Raw genomic sequence first — 21838 nt, 5'->3', positions numbered from 1 at the left:
TTTTTTCTAAAATATCGATGTTTTCTATCGATATTTTTTGAACACGATATATCGATACTCGATATAAAATTTACAACTATCGAAAGTATCGACACTGTCATTATCACGGGGTTATTTTATTGGAGTTTAAATCGAAATTGTTCTAATTATGAATGCCGCTAATATGATTGGTGTTACAACAGTTGAACGTAAGTATTTGATTTACTTAAAGAATAATTATATAATATAATTATTAATTGAATAATTATTATATATTATTTTATTTTTAAGATAACTCAGGTTCAAGGTTATATTCATTTTATTGTGAAGAGAACAGGTGCGGCAAAAAACAACATGGACGGATTAACTTTTGAATTAAAACAGTATTTGAGTCAACCTGTCATTTCAAGAACTGAGAACCCTTTAAAACATTGGAAATTATTACAGCCTAGCTATCCAAATTTATATAAAGTTGCGACTGAGTATTTGTGCGTCGTTGGAACTTCTGTGCCGTGTGAGCGTCTCTTTTCTACTGCTGGAAATATAAAAACTGATGACCGAAACCGATTATCTACAGATCATCTTGATAAATTGTTATTTTTAGGCAGTTTAAGTCTTGAAGATTGGGGATTATAATTTTTATAAATTTTTATATTTAATTTTAATAATATCTGTATTTAATGGTAAAAATATCTGTATTTTATTTACATTTCGCTTTGTTTATTTAATTAATTAATTTAAAATTTTAAAATTACTATAAATTATATACAAATAATATTTAAATTTTAAATTTTCGCGCCTCTTTTAACACTCGATGTTGAAAATCGATATATCGATATTTTTTTATAAAATATCGATACTCGATAATAAAAAACTAAAACTATCGATGTTACGATATCGATGTTTTCTTTCAATATCGCCCATCCCTATTACCTTGATTTTACTATCTATCCTGATTGCCACCTTAACCCTAAGTTACCCCAATAGCACAGTTTGCTTTAGCAAAAGTTTACATACAAAAGTTTCCTTGAATTTTTCGTCAAATGTCCGTCAACTTCGGACTTTTCCGTTTTTGACGACAATTTATTTACAACTTGCTCTACAATTTGCCGAAAATTTACTACCCGAATTAGAATGCAAATTCATTTTAAAAGTTGACTAGAAAAAATTTGTTGTCAATTTTCAGGCAAATTTTATGTCAATTTATCGTTAATTTGATTTGAAAAATTGCTAAGGATATTTTAACGCTCAACTTGTAGACAATTTTATGTATAAATTTGCTTACCTTCTGAAATGGTAAGAATGAACATTACTGACCGTTTTTTTTCGTACAAGTTTACCTTTAAATTGAAGAAAAATCAACCGCCAATTTTTATTTTTAACTTTTGCTGCGAAATAGTCTGCAAATTCGGGCAGCAGATTTCAGGTAATTTCAACGTCAAATTACCGTCAATTTCAATGAAAAGTGGCTATTAGGGAATTTATGTATTTCAAGTTCACTAATTAATTAACAGGTGGAGGCACCTGAAGCCAATGAGGACACAAGACATAACAAAATCTCCGTTAGGACACTTTTTTATAGCATCCAATACGTTTTCCGCATTTGTATTTCATATTCGTTTGGCACGTGGTACATCTTGAATGATAGCCAACAAGAAAAAAAAAGAATTGTATTCATATAATTTACCGGGTTTTTAAAAATATAAATATATTTATCTTATAACACAAGATATTGGATTTGGATTTGTTATTAAGAGATTCTAACACATCAATTACGAGAAAATACACTCGATTTGAAATGCCATATTCTGAAGACTATATTAAAAATAAACTAACTAAAGTACTAGATCCTTCACACATTGTGAGTATCATTATTTATCTTTAAAGATTTTTATTTAACAAAATAAAAATAAAAATTGAGAAAAACACAATTATGTTGCTCTGATGTATAAATTTTCACTGCTTTACAGTTTTTAATGTAAAAAATAGTGAAAAATGAGAGAAAATATTAAAATTGGTTTGGTGATTGGATTGACAATATTGTTAAGATGGTGCGTTACATTTCATCCTTATAGTGGCAGGAAAAATCCACCGATGCATGGAGATTACGAAGCTCAACGTCATTGGCAGGAAATAACATTTAATTTACCGCTTAATCAATGGTATTCTAACACCACTGATAATGACCTACAGTATTGGGGATTGGATTATCCACCATTAACAGCATATCATAGTTTAATTCTTGGAAATATCGCAAATGATATTAACCCCGACTTTGTCAAATTACATGATTCGCGTGGTTTCGAATCTTCGGATCATAAACAATTTATGCGATTATCTGTTCTAATTACTGATTTAATAATTTATGTTCCGGCAATTGTTTTTTATTTCTTTTATGCTATTTCTGAGTTTAGGAGTATCCAAGAAAATAATATATTTGGATTTAAAAAATTGCATTTCACAATATTAACAGCTTTAGCATATCCAGGAATCATCCTTATTGATCACGGACATTTTCAGTATAACTCTATTTCATTAGGATTTTTTTTATTAGCTGTAGTATTAATAATTCGTAAATTTTTGTCACTTGGATCTTTTTTTTTTGTTTTAGCGTTAAATTATAAACAAATGGAGCTATATCATGCATTACCTATCTTTTTTTATATTCTTAGTGAGTGTACACCAAATCGTAAAAAATCTATTTTATTATGTTTAAAATCTTTTGTGAGCGTATCTCTTACTGTTATTATTACATTTTCTGTAATTTGGTTGCCATTTTTAAGAAATATGAATTTCATCGATGTAGTTATCAGACTTTTTCCACTTAGTCGTGGAGTTTTTGAAGATAAAGTGTCTAATATTTGGTGTACTATTAATATTTTTATGAAATTACGTAAATTATTTGATCATTTGCAATTAGCTAAAATTTGCTTTTTTACTACTGTAATTTTTTCTCTCCCTTCTTGTCTTGATATTTATTTAAATCCATCAGCTGAAAAGTTTATTTTATCATTAATAAATAGTGCGTTAGCTTTTTATCTATTCTCATTTCAAGTACACGAAAAAACAATTTTGTTAGTTGCTATTCCGGTATTAATTTATTTTCATTATGATCCACTTCCATGTTTTTGGTTTTTAATAATTTCAACATTTAGCTTATTACCATTATTAATAAAAGACGGTTTATTTAGTGCTTATTTTAGTTTAATGATTTTTTATGGTGTTTTGATTTTTTGGATATGGTTTGATGAATTCAATCTCAATACAAAACTTAAAAATGAAAATTTTACAATGAGAAAACGAACAGAATTAAAAGAAAAAAACCAATCTAATCTTGGCAAAAAAAATAATTTAATCATAAATAACTCCATATCAAACATATACTTCTCTCATTTTATACAATTATTTCTTGAATTGAAAAAAACATTTTTTTATTCATCAATAGTAGGAATATTTCTATTATCTTTAGTAATCAGATTTGTTGACCCTCCACGTCGCTTTCCAGATCTGTTCCCACTTTTTATATCAGTCTATTCTTGTGGACATTTTTTGTTATTTTTTGTATATTTTAATATTAAACAAATCTTTACACTACGCTCAAAGACAAAGAAAGTGAAGCATTTATCTAAATGTGAATAGTAAATGTTGTTGATATTATTGACTAATAAATTTTGTTAATTCAAGTATGAAATATCTTCAATTAATTTCAATAACCAGTTTAAAATATTTTTACGGTGTCGATCTGTTTTGTGGATCAAAAAACATCACTCTGAAAAAATTTAAGGATCTGCAGAAAATGTCAAAGTTTTATATAAAAAAAAAAAACCAAAAATAAAAAATGGTGTTATGTCAGATAGACATAAATTAATGATTTAGTGGGTATTTGGTCCAAGCCGAAGCCTATAGACCGGGAACCCCAGAGATCTTTTATTGAGGAGGATAGGTTTATTTTTTTATTAATAAAACAATATTTAATTTTAATTTTTAACTATATTAACAATTCGATTACAAAAACGTTGATGTTTAGAGATTATGCTTTTAATTATAATGTTGGAATTACCCCCTGATTCAAATAAATTTCAATTATAATCCAAAGACAGGTGGCTAGTCAGCCGACTTTGATTTACAAGATTCAAAATTATATTTACTATTTTAATTTTTAATTACATATGCTCGAATTTTAATTTTGTAATTCTGATATAACTAACTGAACATTTCAAACTTTCAAATAACATTTTAATTTCAAACTGCACGTGTTCGAATTTTCATTTTGTAATTCTGATATAATTAATTGAACATTTCAAACTTTCATTTAATATTTTAATTTTTAATTACATATGCTCGAATTTTAATTTTGTAATTCTGATATAACTAACTGAACATTTCAAACTTTCAAATAACATTTTAATTTCAAACTGCACGTGTTCGAATTTTCATTTTGTAATTCTGATATAATTAATTGAACATTTCAAACTTTCATTTAATATTTTAATTTTAAACTATACGTGTTCGAATTTTTATTTCGTAATTCTGATATAATTAATAGAACATTTTAAACTTTTATTTAATATTTCAATTTTAAACTACACGTGTTCGAATTTTTATTTTATAATTCTGATATAATTAATAGAACATTTTAAACTTTTATTTAATATTTCAATTTTAAACTACACGTGTTCGAATTTTTATTCTATAATTCTGATATAATTAATAGAACATTTTAAACTTTTATTTAATATTTCAATTTTAAACTACACGTGTTCGAATTTTTATTTTATAATTCTGATATAATTAATAGAACATTTTAAACTTTTATTTAATATTTCAATTTTAAACTACACGTGTTCGAATTTTTATTCTATAATTCTGATATAATTAATAGAACATTTTAAACTTTTATTTAATATTTCAATTTTAAACTACACGTGTTCGAATTTTTATTCTATAATTCTGATATAATTAATAGAACATTTTAAACTTTTATTTAATATTTCAATTTTAAAACTGAATATTTTCAATTTATTTAATATTTTAATTGTACCTGCTCTCTCTATGCGAATTCATGATGTAGTACTTATACACGTTTAACAAACTCTTTTCCTTTTCTTTTTCTTCATTGTATAAATAAAAAAAAACTTGTGCACACTCCGATGATCGCAGCCAGAAGAGAGAGAGAGTCTCTTTTTTGTTTCTGGGCCCTAAATTTCTTATCAGCCCCTCCATATTTTCCATTTTGGTCGGCGCACGCATTATTCTCCCCACTAAGGTTTCCCTTAACAGGTATTTTGCTGTTCGCGTGGCTCATTGTATGTTAAAAAAATTTTATGAATAAAAATAAATTATTTTGAAAATTATAAAAATCAATCGGACGTAACAATGGTAAACATCGACAAATTTTTGATTTTTCCTAAAAATCTACAAAAAAAATTATAAAAATAGGTTGCAATAATTTTTTTGTATTTATTTTCGAAAAGTACATTTAAAAACAAAAATTAAAAAAAAAAAATATCCCAATCAGTCGAATTTTGAAAAAGTTATAGCTATTTAAAATAAAAAAAGCCATGTTTTTCAAAAATTTATAATTTTTTTTCGGTAGGGTGAAAAAATTTGAAAAAATTATGAGAAACGTTTTTGATGGGGTAGAAAAAGAGAAAAAATTTTCAGCCAAATCTATAGGGGTCGGGTTCAAAAATGGTCGATTTGGCGTGGAATGCCCCATATACACTGGGGTGGTCCTTATTTTGGACATTTTCGAATTTTTATGCTCCCGGAAGCTTATGTGGTTCGAAATAAATAAAAAAAAAATATCCTCAAAGTTTCAGATCTCTATCTCAATTTTAACCCGTGCCGCACAGCGATGTAAGTTTCCCATTTCAATAACACGGGGTTTTTGGCATTGAACAATTAATTTTTTATTCCGGCTAAAGTAATTGTTCGAAAAATTTGAAACTCTGTAGACTTTATCCTTATATTAGCAGCTGCTCCTCAGAATTTTTACAGATTTTCAGCTACTATAATTTTGGGGGTACAGCATGATGAAAGAAAAGAAAAAAATTTTTCTTTTTATTTTTAGCTAAAATTTTTTTCAAATAACATATGAAATCACTCTGCATCCTTATAAGAAGTTCTTAATTTTTTTCATTTTTGCATCTAAGTGGGTGAACGGTATATCTTTGTTGCACTAATGCAGTAATCAGGAACTTTGCATTAGTGTGCAGTAAAGTGTTCCTTAAAAGGATTTTTTGAATTTATTACGATCACCTTACAAACGGTTTCAATTACGAAAGAAAAAAAATTGCCTCAAAGTTTGAGCTCTTAATTCCAACGGGACCACGTGCCGCAATTTTCATTTTCGTGATTTTTACAATTTATTTTATTTATTTATAAAAAAGATCGATTTTATTAATAATTTATTATAGTTAGAAAATTGTAAATAAATAATTATTTCGATATTATAATACACAAAACTATCAACCTTTTGTTTATTATTTATTTCTTAAAACAAATAATAAACAACGGTGATCAACTTATTTAAGCAAATATTGAAAGAAATTTAATTTATTGATAATATTTATTGAATGTTAAACTAAGGCGTAATATGATTAGTGGCATAGATATACCGATCTCAGATGTCAATTGAATGCATTATGTATTTTTGAAAATGACACAAAGTCAAATAGCATAAACAAAATTTTTTCTTGAAAAAATCACAAAAAAAATTTTGCGGTAACTCTTGTTATAATTGAAACCATTTTGAGAGGTGATCGTAATAAATTCGAAAAATCCTTTTAAGATACACTACTGCACATTAACGCACTATTGTCTTATTTAGCAAAGTGCGTTTTAATTTTTTGCAAATATTCATTTGTTCATAAGAAAAACTCGTCCAAAGCTCCTGATTACTGTATTAGTGCAACAAAGATATGCCGTTCACCCACTTAGGTGCGAGAATGAAAAAAAATAAGAACTTCTGATAAGGATGTAGAGTGATTTGATATGTTATTTAAAAAAATTTTTAAATAGAAATAAAAATTTTTTTTTTTCTTTTTTTTCATGCTGTACCCCCAAAATTATAGTAGCTGAAGATCTGTAAAAATTCTGAGGAGCAGCTGCTAATATAAGGATAAAGTCTACAGAGTTTCAAATTTTTCGAACAATTCCTTTAGCCGGAATAAAAAATTAATCGTTCAATGCCAAAAACCCCGTGTTATTTAAATGGGAAACTTACATCGCTGTGCGGCACAGGTTAAAATTGAGATAGAGACCTGAAACTTTGAGGATATTTTTTTTTTTATTTATTTCGAACCACATAAGCCTCTGGGATCATAAAAATTCGAAAATGTTCAAAATAAGGACTTTCCTTATACACAGACTCAAAGATTATTCTGAAAATGGTCAGAATAGCTTAGAAGACCTCAAAACGTCGACATCTAATGAAAACTCGACTCTCGAAAATCGGGTTGAAAACAATAACTTTCCGAATTTTTGAAAATTTTCAATTTTCTGAGCGGGAAGTTGAAAATTTTTTAAATTTTTATTTTGCGTATAGTGTGTAATCTACTTGACCGTGGTCATTTAACATTGCAAATCGTTTCGAATCATTTCTTTTAATCAGGGCGATCGACTTCAAAATCTACTCAGTTCTAAGTCTTAATGAAGCCTTCTGATTGCCGCAAAGCACTTTGAAATTGATTGATTTCTTTCAAAGATATCGTCACGTATACATATACTACTTTAAAAATGGGTGTGTATTGTGTGTACATTTACGACTCTAAAAGTTCCGAGCCTCTCCTTTGATAGCACTGTTGTTATGCATGTATCTGTTTTACACTGATAATTTAATAGTATTTAATGATGAATTTAATAATGAAATATTTAATAATAATAATTTAATAATTTAAGTATTTAATAATGAAATTTAAATTAACATGATTTTATTTACGATGTGATAAAACTTGATGGAATAATGAATTTCCGTACATATATATCGATAATTTTATATACGACATATATATCGATAATTTTTATATTGTAGGAAGTTGAAGATCAATCTGATGGTTGTGGCTCTAAATTTTCTGTAGTGATCGTATCCGAAAAATTTCAAGGGAAATCTTTATTGCAACGCCATAGGTAAACAAAAAAATAATATTACAACTTTTTTAGACTTTATAGATTTTAATATTGCCGCCCGAACGAATTATGTCGTAAAGAAAAACTCTTGGTTATAAACCCTGCCACAGCTAAACTCTCATAACATATATGGTCCAAGAATCATATTTTTAGTAATAACATTGCATGAGTTAATAATTAATTTATTTAAGCATCTAAAAGTTTCGTAAAAATAAATATATCAATAATACTTTTAGTTAATAATTTTTATTTTTTTTTAATTTCAATAGTTTTCTAGTATATAGCCGCAATTACGGCCTTTTACACTTTTTGCCTTTATATCGCAACTGCTTTACTTCTCTATAACCGAGACCCCCAGTCCAGGGTGTGACCCCCTGTCCAGGAAGCCAAGATTAGATTCAGTTGATAAAATCAACTGTTTTGTGACTAGCTCTTCTACAGGGCGGGGAATACCCGATCCTGGTCACAAGGAATATTTAGAAATTCTGAGAGTATAGGAAGCTTATCAAATAAGAGACTTGTATATGTGATATATATATGAAAATGGATGACAATTTTTATTTAACCAATATTTCCCAGACAACAGACCCCACTTTACAATAATTAATTAAATAAAACCGCGACAATAATTAACGACACAAGCTAGTGAGAGTGAAGTTGACCTTGATAATTTACTGACGCCAAAATGGCGGCACAGAACACTGACTTGACTTTACAATTTATCTTGAATTTACTTTATAATTTTCAATTACAATATTATTTAATTTTCACTCTCGACTTTAATACAACTTCCAATTTAATTATGCTCTCCAACTGAGAGTAATTATTTATGATAAATTCAATTTATATAATCCAAATGATATTCAATCTTACCAGAGTAAGAATTAATTTATATAAACTTTATAAGTTGAAGACATCTACGTCTCGTGACTCAGCGATCTTTTCACGTTTTCGCATCCAAATCAGCCCAGGTCCACATCTCCAAGTTTCCGGCGTTAACAAAATTCCAAATCTCCAAAACTCCAACCAAACGAACTCCGACCAGACAAAGTCCACTGCTTTCCTGGACTCCACAATATTTCCACAAGGTGTATAATGGACGTAGACTGTTTCCAAATTAATTCCAAACAGGTATCAAGTAGAAATGAATATATATGATGACCAGTATAACAATGGTAAGCGAGGTGAGCTCAACTGTAGCTGACACAGAATTGTCCGTTCTGCCCCTCGGCGAGTTAGTTATTACCTCGTACTCCAGGCTAGCGCATGCGTCCTGCAACTTTGCCTCGTGGCAATTTCCAATTGGTGTAAGAAGATGTTCAATTATCCCTCGTTGTCCAGTTACCGTAGGCAGCCACCAGGTTCTAGTTATTTCCCGAGCATGATGTTGTAATAATAACCAAATCCCGGTTACATCTCTTTCTGCCTTCATTGTGCCGCTGTGGCCCGACTTATGCTTATCCTGTACTGCATCATTACGGTGATGCCCTACAACCTCCCTTGTGCAATGGAGGTGTAGTTGCGTAGGAAAACAACAGAGAAAACCTAGCCAGTACAGTTTCGGTTTGGGTGAAGCTTCAGTGATCGATAAGATTCCCATTTTATCGATCACTGGATCTTCCATCCCGCGCCTAACGGTCCGAGACCTTCGTTCGAACCCGACGTGTGGCTAAACGGTCACCCAGCCAAGTAGTGATCATGCTCGATGCTAAATTTCGGTGATCGCCCGAGCCACGCGCGTGCCGAACGGCTGCCTCAGTCGCTTTTTACTTTTGATTAATATTTGATCTTTAAATTTAATTGATAGATGCACAATTTCATTTTTAGTTTGAGTTAGTTACATAATAATTCAAATAAATCGAGCTCCCTGAGCTCAAAAACAGCAGGAAGTTTTGGGGTTGGCACGCAGGGTCAGGCGGTTTTCAGATTTTTTCTACTGTAAAATGTTCAACTGCACGTATCTTATGAATAATACACCCGACTAAAATTTTTCATAAGGGCCTGACGAGGTCCTTATCGGGTTAACCTTATTTCAAATAAGGTCCCGATCAGGGTATCCTGACGAGGATCCTGATATGGATGTAACGCTTAAGACCCATGAGGTCCTTATTGGGATTGCCTTATCAGGACCTTACCAGGATATCCTCATCACGTCCTCATCAGGATTGCCTTATTAGTAATTATTTTTTAAAAAATATTAAATTGCAAAAAAAAAATAAGAGAATTTTAATTTGATCAAGAATGTTATCTATTGTATTGAGAGCATTAATTAGATAAAGTAAACATATTTTTTATTGATGAAAAAATCCCGATAACTGCTGGGCTCGAACCTGCGTCCTTTCGATTCAAAGTCCTCGATACTATCCACTGGGCTGACATACACATGTGATCTTGAAAGTGTAAATATAATATTCATTATGATGTCAAAGAATAACTGATAAAGAAGTAAAAAATCTGTGCTACAATGATTAACGTGATTTTTATATAATATTCTTTTGTACTTTGTTAAATTTTTAGCCTGTAAATGAAATATTTAAAGGGATGGGATAACTTTTTTTTGAATAAGGATATCCAGATAAGGTCCTGATCAGGAACTCGTCAGGTTGACCCGGTGGCAAATGACTGTTTTTTAAATAGAGATATCCTGGCAAGGTCCTGATCAGGAACTTGTCAGGTTGACCCGATGGCAAATAACTTTTTTGTTAATAGAGAGATTCTGACGAGGTCCTGATCGGGAGCTTGTCAGGTTGACCCGATGGCAAATAACTTTTTTGTTAATAGAGATATTCTTACGAGGTCCTGATCAGGAACTCGTCAGCTATGTCAAGATTTATGTATGACTTGCTCAAGGCATTGTACACAAGAATATTGAAGATATCGTAGATACGGTGCAGTTGAAAAGTTTCTGGCGCATGTGTTTCACCAGTGACTCACGGCAGGTACTTACGCGTTGCTTGCTCAAGATCTGCTCAAGGCTCAAGGTCAATTTTGAGCCTTGAGCAAGCCATCTGCGCAACTAGTTTCAACCATAGTCTTCCTTCAGAAGTGAGTTATAATCTGGCACGAATTTCTTGTGTAAGACTTGTGCTAGGCTTGCAATTTAAATCTGGTCACAAGTATCTGCAGCAAGACACAAACGTAGAAAAAGACACTAGCACCTATAGATCTTGAGAACTGACTTGCTCAAGAATTGAAAAAGATTGTTATATGGGAATATAATAATAAAATTAATCCCTATTTTATAATATAAAAGACATGAAAAATATGTGAAGCCAAACTATTCGTAACGTGATTGGCTAAGAGCTGAAAACAGCATAAAAATATACACAATTGACACAGCAATATACATTGAAATTAATATATGGAAAACGAGACGCGCGCGAAACATTTACGGTAGTTAATAAAAATATAATATGAACATTTCAGTCGTGCGCTTTTGGATTTTCCAAATTTTTTTTTTTATTTCTGTTGAAACAAAATATCACATAGTAAAATTTAAATACTATATTTATCGAATAATATTTCAGATTTGACGCTTATAAATAATGATTACAAATTCTATACTATTTTTAGACTCGTCAATTCAATTTTGGAGGAAGAATTGAAAGAAATTCATGCTTTTTCGCAAATAACATTAACTCCTGAGCAATGGGAAAGTCGCCAGCACAACAATGAATAAAAATTGTAAAATTGAATAAAAACAATTAATCTTGACTTTGTGTAAGTTATCATTACAATTTTTTGTTATTATTACAACATAAGAATGGAACCCTAACGTAAATTACGGTGGATTTTCCGTAAATTACGGTAAGTTAGATCCGCCAGGGAATTCAAAATTTTGTGACGGTGATTTGGAAAAATGATTTGGTGTTTTAAATAGATAGGTGCGAGAAAATAAAAGTGCGTCAACTAGTTGCGCGGAGACACAGTATGTACTGACCGTCACAATTCAAATATTTATTGACAATTTTAGATGTAATTTAACCGTAAGCGTAAGGATAAGAATACAAGAACGAAAAAACGATGCATGCATAATGAAATAAGCAAAAGAAAGAGTTGACGGCCCTTAAACTTTAAGGGACGCTTGGTGGATTACCAACTTTCTTGGCTTAACGGCGATTGCAAGATTTCTGATTTTCAAAGTATTTGAATTTAGTCAGAAAATTAGTTTTTATAGATTAATTTATAATCAGCTTGGAGACACGAACCAAACCTCGACATCCCCTTATTAAAAGAAACGATTTAAAATGATTAAGGCGGCTGAGGCAGCCGATCAGTTCTCATGTGGCTCGGGCGATCACCCAAGTTAAGCAGCATCGAGCATGATCACTGCTTGGTTGGGTGACCGCTTAGCCACACGTTGAGCTCGATCGGAGGTCGCTGACCGTTAGGCGCGGGATTAAGATCTATCGATCGGTAAAATGAGAATTTTACTGATCGCTAGAGCCTCACCCAAACCGAACTGTACTGGCTAGGTTTTCTCTGTGGTTTTCTTAAGCTACTTCACCTCCATTGCAAGGGGAGGTAGTCGGGCATCACCGTGATGATGCAGTACAGTATAAGCACAAGTTGGGCCACAGCTGCACAAAAAAACTAGGTACAGGAAAAATGAGCTGAGTAAATATTGCATACCATGTGACAGGCAACGCCTACATACATGGTAAATTTGTAAATAAATAAAAAAAACGACTTAAAATGATTAGAAAATAAAAATTTTTAATGCTTTTCAATACTTTTGGATCGCCCTTTTTATGGGCATTTAGCATTGAAAATCGTTTCGAATCGTTTCTCTTAATCAGAGGCATTCAAATTAGAATAACTTTACAGTGGCTTAAAAGTCGTCTTATCAGACCTCTGTTTAAGAGGCGTCTTCAAGAAATCTTATAAAGGGTTCTTAAAGACATCATTTTCGAGAACTTTCAACAGAGCGTTTTTAAAAACACCAAAAATCCCGACTAGAAAGTACTGTGGGATCGCCCAAAGTATACATGTGGACCTCATTGGGATTCAATAAAGCATGCCCAATAGGGAAATCCATATGAGGACCCAATAAAAATCCAACTGGGAAGTCCTACTCGAGAAGAAATTAAATTATTGTTTTATCCTATTGGGGCTTGTGGGGGATCCTAGTGGGAAAACCCACCGTGAAAATGAAAAATAATAGTCATTTTTTCCCATTGGGTTCTGTGTGGGACCTAAGTGGGACCTAAGGGAAAATTATTATAATAACGTGAGTTTTGTGACACCTTTGAATCCCAAGAAGAGATCATCAGTCATGAGCAAGCATAATCGGGACGCGAATATTCAGGTATATCAGGCTTCATCAAAAATAGTCATTAAAATTATGTAACAGAAATGATAAACATAATTCAACTTTAAATTACTTTATAATGTCGGTATTGTTCCATAATTAGTGTTTATAACTTGAAAAAAACTTTTGAAATTTTTCCCGCGACTGCTCTCGAAATCTACGAACGTCGTGTTCTAAAGCCCATCTAGTGTCTACGAAGCTGATTCATCTCGATAAATTTACGATGATTCCTAATGTTTCTTTAAAACTCAGAATTGAAAAATGATAATTTTTTTTTTTTAATTTTATCTTGACTTATTGATTAAATGTTTCAAAAATAATCAACGAAAAGCATTCCCATTACTCGGGAAAAAATTAGCATGCATGATCAAACATGATTCATGTAAAGTCATGCCTGATCATGCATGAGGAGGAATAGGTTATACGTGAATCTGTTTGACTGAGAATAAACATGCATGACCATGTCTAATCTAGCAGAGCTATACTCAATCATGCATGACCGACCATGGATGGTAAGTTCAGACTTTCAGTGTTTTCGGTCAGGTTAACATCAAGTTTACGTCAAGTTCTGCTGTTCCAAGTTTTGACTAATATGAGTACAACATGAACTTTAAGTTGGCGTAAATCTATAGCCACAATAAGAATGCAAGCAGTAAAAAGCTTGAAAACGTTATTATTAGTAATTTTCAAGTTCCTGAAGCTTATTATTTTCTTTTGAACTGAAAAATTACATTTAGCTAAACAAAAATTAATTTTTGTCGTCCGATATCATTAAAATCAATCAACTGATTTGGGTGTAGTAGAGAGCAATCAAATTACGCGGTGTAATTGAACAGTGGAATGCATTAGAATTATATTCTACAAGCAAGTTGCTGACCGAAAGATTACATTCTGTATCGCATATCGCAAGTGCTTCAAGAGATCCACTAATAGAATTGTATTATCTATTCTTGGAATGGGTTTTACCTAAATTTACTTATCCCCTCGCGGACTCGAGATTACTCCGAAATCATGGTGAAATTTCGGTGAAATCATAGTGGAAAGATAGTGAACCCATAGTGAAATGACAGTGAAATCACTGTAACTTTGTGCCATTTGCTTACTGTGTGATAATTATCATCCGATGGTAATTTTATGATGATTTCACCATCGATTCATAGTAGAATCACAATAGCATAACAGTCAATTTACAGTAGTATAGCTGTAAGTTGACAGTAGTATTACTGTGTATTTACAGTGATTTCACTATCAGTTTATGCTGGATCTGCAGTGCTGCAGTCATGTTTTCTCAGTAATAATACCGTGATCATACAGTGATTTCACAGCAGTCTTACTATAGATTCTTCGTGAAATCACAATAATATCGCTGTGAATTGACAGTAATATTACTGTGATTTCTTAATCATTTAATCCTGGATCTGCTTAGTTTTCATCGAGATTTAGGGGCAATATTGAGATCCTATATTTATTGATTCAAAGATAATAATAATAAAATTAATAATAATATTATAATAGCAACAATAATCCTAATCTTGGTTTTTCAATAAATAATTTTTCTTGTTTAAAAAAATTATTTAGTATCCCTTTGTACGACTTCATGTAATTCCTCTGGAGGATTAACTGCTATTTTTTTACCCTCGGTAAAGAAGGAATTTTTTTTTTTTTAACGCATGATGGGACTCGAACTGCCGACCTTTCGATTGAGAGTAGCTTAAGTCATGTACTTTAGCCTGCTCGGCCACCACACGCATTCAGAACTAAATATTTAATCTGTTACTTCATGCTATTCAATACTATATATACTCAAGACTAAGCTATAAGAAAAATTATTTTATTAAATACTATAAAATTAAAAGAATTCGATATTTATCAAAAAAAATTTTTGCCTTCATTTGTAAATCATCAAGTTTTCTTAATTTAAGAATATTTTATTTTAAATTATGATAAATAATAAATATTTACTATTGAAATCTTAATCTAAATGATGTTCTCTTTATTTTTTGCAGTAGTTTAAATTCAATTTATACAGTTTTAAAAAAAAAGTTATTCAATTTTTTTATTTATTTATTTTTTTTTTAATTCCATTTCTATCGATTAATGACATTAAAAATTCAATTTTTGATTTTGAAATTGGATTAATGATAGATGTACCGTATCAGATCACTATCAAAGTAGAGTGAAATCATGGAGAAAACACTAATAATTTGCTGTGAAAATATCATAGAGTCACAGTGCTAATACTACTAGGTTGTCATGGGATCACGGTAAATTCATGGTTAAACCACTATGAACTGACTGTGAAACTATTGTAAAGTCACAGAGTTAACACTATCAGATTACTATGGAATCACAGTGAATTCGTAGTGAAATCACGATAAACTGACTGTGAACCCATGATAAAGCCTCAGTGTTACCATTGTTGGGTTACCATAAATCGATAGCTGATCGACAGTAAAATTATCATGAAAGTATGGTAATTTAATTGTAAACCTACAAAAGAATCACAAGTGAAATCACTATGGAACTACCATAAAATTACTGTAAAATTACTATATAACCAGAGTGACGAAATGGCACAAAACGACTGTGAATTCACTATGAAATTACCATCAATACACAGTAAACTTACGGTAAAATTGATTTCACTGTGATTTCACTGTGATTTCACAGTAACCCCGAATCCGCGAGGGATCTTAATCAACTATTTCAATCTGATAAACCTGTTATTGTGTTATTATATGAATCAATCAATTCAACTTATAAACCCGATGAAAAAAGATTTTATACAATTATATATAGACTATATATAATTATATATAAACTATTTATGATTATATATAGACTATATATAATTGGATAGAAAAAATGGCCCGATCCAATTGTATACAACTGTATAAAAATTGTATACAATTCTATACAAATTGTATACAATTCTATATAATTATATACAATTCTATATATTGCAAATAGATAGAATTGTATATAATTATATAGACTTGAATACATTTTGTATAGAATTGTATACAATTGGATCGGGCCATTTTTTGTATATAATTTTATACGGTTGTATAAAATCTTTTTTCATCGGGAAGAATTATTAAAGTGTTATATTAACAGAGACAATATTAACAAAGCTAATATCGAAAACTTAGATCCTCTTAAGAAGGATCAATTTTTACCACAAAATCAGATTTATTTGGGTATAAAAGTTGCAAACTATTTAAACAAACTCCAAATTAGTTCTAACAATAATCTTAAAAAAGATTTTTTAACTGGTTGTGTTGAATTTCTGAGTATGGACTGTTATCAAATAAACGAAAGATTCGATTTTGAAAGTGTAGTTTTACAAAAAATGTCTGCATTTAAACCATCTCATGCTATGGCAGAAAAGACTAGAACCTTGATACCAAGTCTTCTTCCATTGATGGACGCACTACCTCGTTTAGTTTTTTCAAATGAAAAACAATTGATTGATGACGAATGGAGAAAATTATCAAATTACGAGTTACCATCCCATATGACTGTCAATGATGATTTAGATATTTTTTGGCATAATCCTCTGAATTGTGGCGAAAGTGATCAATCATTTTATTCATTTAAAAACTTATCATTATTTGTCTAAAGAGTAATTTCTCTCCCTCACTCTAATGCGACATGCGAGCGTATATTTAGCACTATTAATTTAGTAAAAACAAAAACAAGAAACAAAATAGTTTCGTTTACAATGAACAGTATACTACTATCGAAACAAAGAATTGTTAACGACTGTATCTCTTTTGAGCCAACTGTTACGTCCCAGCCTGCTCATCAGATGGCTCTGCCAATTTTTAAATCTTAAATAATAATAGACCGACCTGAGACCCGCCAAATCGATATATTTAAATAATAGAATAATAATATATTTTCTTTATAATAAATATTAATAAGTATGCACTTAAAAATAGTCAAATAGATAAGATATTTTTAATGCATTATAATATTTATTCATCATCGACAATTTCTCTAAAAGAATGTTAATGAATAAAAATAGATAAGAATAATTGTACGACAAATAATGACTGTTAAAAGAATATAAAAAGTGAAATTAGTTTTTCCACGAAAAAGTGAAAACATTGAAAAACATCGTCCGACTGCTGACGCAACAGCATCCGCGTCGAACGATGATAACGAAACTCCCTCTTTTTGGGAATAAGGCCCTAAAACCTTATCCCACTTTTCTCTAGGGTGTTGGCTCATGTAAAGATATAAAAAGCCGATGCCCAATGCATCACTCTCTCAGCTTAGCTCACACTCGTACACTCTCACATCAACCAGAAATATTAGTAGTGCGGTTTATAACACGCAAGTAAAACTCCCGGTTTAATTTAATTATATTATTCTTTTGACACGAAGTTATTTGTCACATAATAATTGTAAACTCAAGTGTATATTTATCCAAATTCTTCGACTATTCTATTTTATATGAATAAATCAAACATATTTATTCATTAAATCACGACCAAGTTATTTCGAGCTTTCGAGAACTACCCCGTATCCGAAGATCTACAGTCACGTCCAATTCAAATAATTCGCGCCGGCAACTCACAAGCCGACACGACTCCAGGACGTAACAACTATATATAATTAAAATTGGTGGCAGCGACGGACTCGAACAGCCTCGAAGTAGCCTGGTGATTTCAAACGAAGAATTCAAAAATCCGGAAAATTTTTTTTTCCGTAACTCAGAAAATTTTTCACCACAGTGAGTAAATTTAAAAACAGAAAATTTTTTAAACACACATATTTTTGAAGTAAAAATTTCGAAAATTTTTTTTTAATACGAGAATTAAATTGTGAAAATTTAAATTAAAATTCAAAATTAAATCGCGGAGTTTAAACAAAAGTAATTAACAAAAATTAAATAAAATTTAAAAACTAATATCAAGAATTTAATAAAAAAAAATAAATAATAAAGCCGAAGTAAATTTAATAAATTTTTAACAAAATAAAAGTGAGAGTTTTTTAAAAAAAAAAAAAAAAAAAAAAAACAAAATAAAAATCAAGAAACATCAAGAGATCATAAATATATAATAACAGCATCGAATATATACATTGAAAATATTTTCTACGAGCATCATTCAATCATCAAGAAATTGAAAATTTTCCTACGGCGATTGGGCATATCGTCATTATCAACATCAACGAAAACTACGACAGCACTAGCAGAGAGATCAACGGCAGCGATAACAACGACAGCAGCGATTACGATCACCAGCGTACTAGCAGCTTATACCTGTATATTCAATTAAGTAGTAAGTCAATTATATTGTTGAATTTTTTTTTTCCTCTGTCTTTTAAATATATATATATAAATAAAAATGACCATCGAAAAAATGGAAACCTCCCTTATGGAGACCCAGAACGAAGTAACAGCATTAAAAGCACAAATCGAACAATTAATAGCAGAAAAACAAGAAATGAAAAATAAATTTGAAGATAATTGTCAAGCAGCCATTGCACATCAAATAAAATCACATTTCGAAAAAAATCCACCCGTAGGTGCTTCACACCAAACGCCTCAAAACGTTAACTTCACAAAAAATTTGATCACCGGAAATAAAATAGATTATAAAGACTTTTTGAAAACTATTCCGGACTTTGACGGTACAAAAGACGGTTACCCGATAGAATCATTCACTAAAGCATGCAAAAACGCTAAAAAACTTTTTAAAGACGAAATTGACGAAGAATTTCTAGTTAAATTATTACAGACCAAATGTAAAGGCGAACCTTTAAAAAGGGTTAGCAATTTAGACCCGACAAAAATTGAAGATTTCATTTCATTCTTAAATTTACATTTTCGACATAGTAAAGAAGTTTCATTGTGGATGAAAGAATTTGACAATTTCCGACAAAACCCAAACGAACGCGTTATAGACTTTAATTACAGAGTAAGTCAACACTTACAAAGTACATTATCAGAAATCGAATATACCGACGGGGAAAATAAAATAGAAAAAGCTACGCTAGCTAGAGAAACCGCAATTCGATCGTTTATGTCAGGTTTACACCCGAAATTTGCTATTTTCTTACAAGAGGATAGATATCCAGACCTCGAATCTGCGACAAAATCTGCCGAAAAAGTAGAAAGACAACTACAACAAATGAAAAATGTTGACAACTTTTTCAAAGTATATGACTCCCATGCTACAAAAGAAAGTAAAGATTATTATCATATTCCTTCAGATAACAAACTTGACCCTCGAAATACTCGGGACAATAGTAATAAAAATAATTATCGTCAGAATTCTTATAATAATACTCAAAATTACGCAGAAAAACAAAATAAATATCAAAATAAAAATCATTCAATAGAACAAATCATTAAATTCTGTAAATTTTGTAAAAGAAATAACCATAATATTGACGAATGTAGAGCCTTAATGTATAAAAATAAAACTGAACTAAGACCAGATCCAAATAAAAATATTTTAAAGTGTAGCTATTGCAATATGAATGGTCATTCAGTTAATAATTGCCGTAGAAAAATTTACAACGAAGGAAAACGCGACGGGTTAAATTCAAATCAGAATACGAATACGGGAAACGACAAAACGTTTCCTCGTACAGGCGCGCCGATGGGAAACGTAGCAGCGCAGCGCCAGATACCACACCCAAACTAAGATTACCATCAAAAACTTATTCCGTAGGTGCTATAGCAACTGACTATAAGCCCACGTCGATTATGCTTAGATCTAAGGATATAATGTCTAGTTATGGAAAAATTTTAATAGACACCGGGTGTAATTTAAATTTGATTAAATATGGAGAAGTAAAATATAAAAAATTAATTGATGAATCTTATTGTTATAAATTAAATGGTGTCTCTGAAGCTATCACTTTAGGTAGAATAAAAATAGAAATTTTCAATAAAAATACTTATTTCCACGTAATACCAGATGAATTTCCTTTAGATTATACGGGCATACTCGGCATGGAATTTTTACGAGAACATGGCGGAATAATAAATTTAGTAGATAATACGGTAACATTTCAATGCTTAAATAATTTACAAATGTCATTAACAGAAGGAGAATATTTCGTTTTAAAAGCTCGTACAAAAACAGCAATGTTTGTTCGAGTAAATAGTAAACTAGAAGAGGGTTATACACCCCGTATTGAATTTGAAAACGGTATTTACGCAGGCGAAGCTTTAGTAAGTAATAATAACGGTATCGCTCATTTGTACGCGATTAATACTCTCGATAAAGATGTTAAAGTAAAAGTACCCGTAATTCCTCTGTACCCTTTCGGGACAAGCGAAGACGAGGATACTAGCTTGACGCAAGATGACACAGACAAATACGATAAAAGTACCACGGCCGGGGAAAATCGTGTTGATAAGGTGTTAAAACTTTTGCGTTTAGAACATTTGAATGAGGAAGAGCGTAAAGCAATAGTTTCTCTTGTAGAGAAATACGCTGACCTGTTCCACATTCCGGGAGAACCACTGCGCGCGACAGAGACAGCAACCCATACTATACCTACTACCGATGACGTTCCTGTAAATACTCGACAATACAGACACCCTCCTGCACAGAAAGACGAAATAGAAAAACAGATAACGGAATTAATGTTAATGGATATAATTGAACCTTCGACCTCACCGTATAATTCTCCTTTATGGATAGTACCCAAAAAGGCTGACTCTAAAGGCAATAAAAGATGGCGTCTAGTAATTGATTATCGCAAATTAAATGATAAAACTGTTAAAGATGCATATCCACTACCGTTGATAAATGATATTCTTGATCAATTAGGTGGTGCGATTTATTTTTCAGTATTTGATTTAAAATCCGGTTTTCATCAATTGAAAGTAGATTCTAAAGATAAACACAAAACAGCATTTACAACTCCTCATGGTCATTATCAATTTAATAGAATGCCATTTGGACTTAAAAATGCTCCAGCAACATTCCAAAGGTTAATGGATTTAGTCTTGCGCGGGTTACAAGGAGCTGATCTCTTTGTTTACTTAGACGATATCGTTATTTACGCACGTTCTCTAGAAGAACACAACACTAAATTCAATAAATTAGCCGAACGCTTGCGAAGTGCGAATTTAACTCTACAAGCCGATAAATGCGAATTCTTAAAAAAAGAAGTAATCTATTTGGGCCATCTTATATCTGCCGACGGTGTCAAGCCTGATCCGGATAAAATAAAAGCAATTAAATGTTTTAAAACACCCGGAAGTACGACTCAAGTGAGAGAATTTCTCGGACTTGCTGGTTATTATCGGCGATTTATTAAGGATTTCGCAAAAATCTCTAAGTGCCTATCTGATCTTACAAGTAAAAACGCAAGATTTACATGGACGCCTGAACATCAGGTAGCTTTTGAAACCTTGCGGGATAAACTATGTACAGCTCCGATATT

At 31.0% G+C, this 21838-nt stretch overlaps 2 protein-coding genes across 2 annotated transcripts; both read left to right on the top strand.

The window, feature by feature from the left end:
* The first annotated feature begins 1695 nt into the window (after nt 1-1695).
* On the top strand, nt 1696-11823 carry LOC130675198 (bolA-like protein 2). Its single transcript, XM_057480740.1, has 3 exons — nt 1696-1840; nt 8015-8109; nt 11683-11823. The coding sequence occupies exons 1-3, from the start codon at nt 1778-1780 to the stop codon at nt 11786-11788; spliced, it is 264 nt and encodes an 87-aa protein (XP_057336723.1). The 5' UTR covers nt 1696-1777; the 3' UTR covers nt 11789-11823.
* On the top strand, nt 1701-3633 carry LOC130675194 (dolichyl pyrophosphate Man9GlcNAc2 alpha-1,3-glucosyltransferase). The gene is made up of 2 exons (XM_057480736.1): nt 1701-1840; nt 1950-3633. The coding sequence occupies exon 2, from the start codon at nt 1975-1977 to the stop codon at nt 3616-3618; it is 1644 nt and encodes a 547-aa protein (XP_057336719.1). The 5' UTR covers nt 1701-1840; nt 1950-1974; the 3' UTR covers nt 3619-3633.
* Nucleotides 11824-21838: the final 10015 nt, after the last annotated feature.

The sequence above is a fragment of the Microplitis mediator genome, chromosome 9, assembly GCF_029852145.1.
Source record: "Microplitis mediator isolate UGA2020A chromosome 9, iyMicMedi2.1, whole genome shotgun sequence".
NCBI lineage: Eukaryota > Metazoa > Arthropoda > Insecta > Hymenoptera > Braconidae > Microplitis > Microplitis mediator.
Note: the sequence above shows the minus strand (reverse complement) of the source record. Positions and strands in the feature narration are given on the sequence as shown.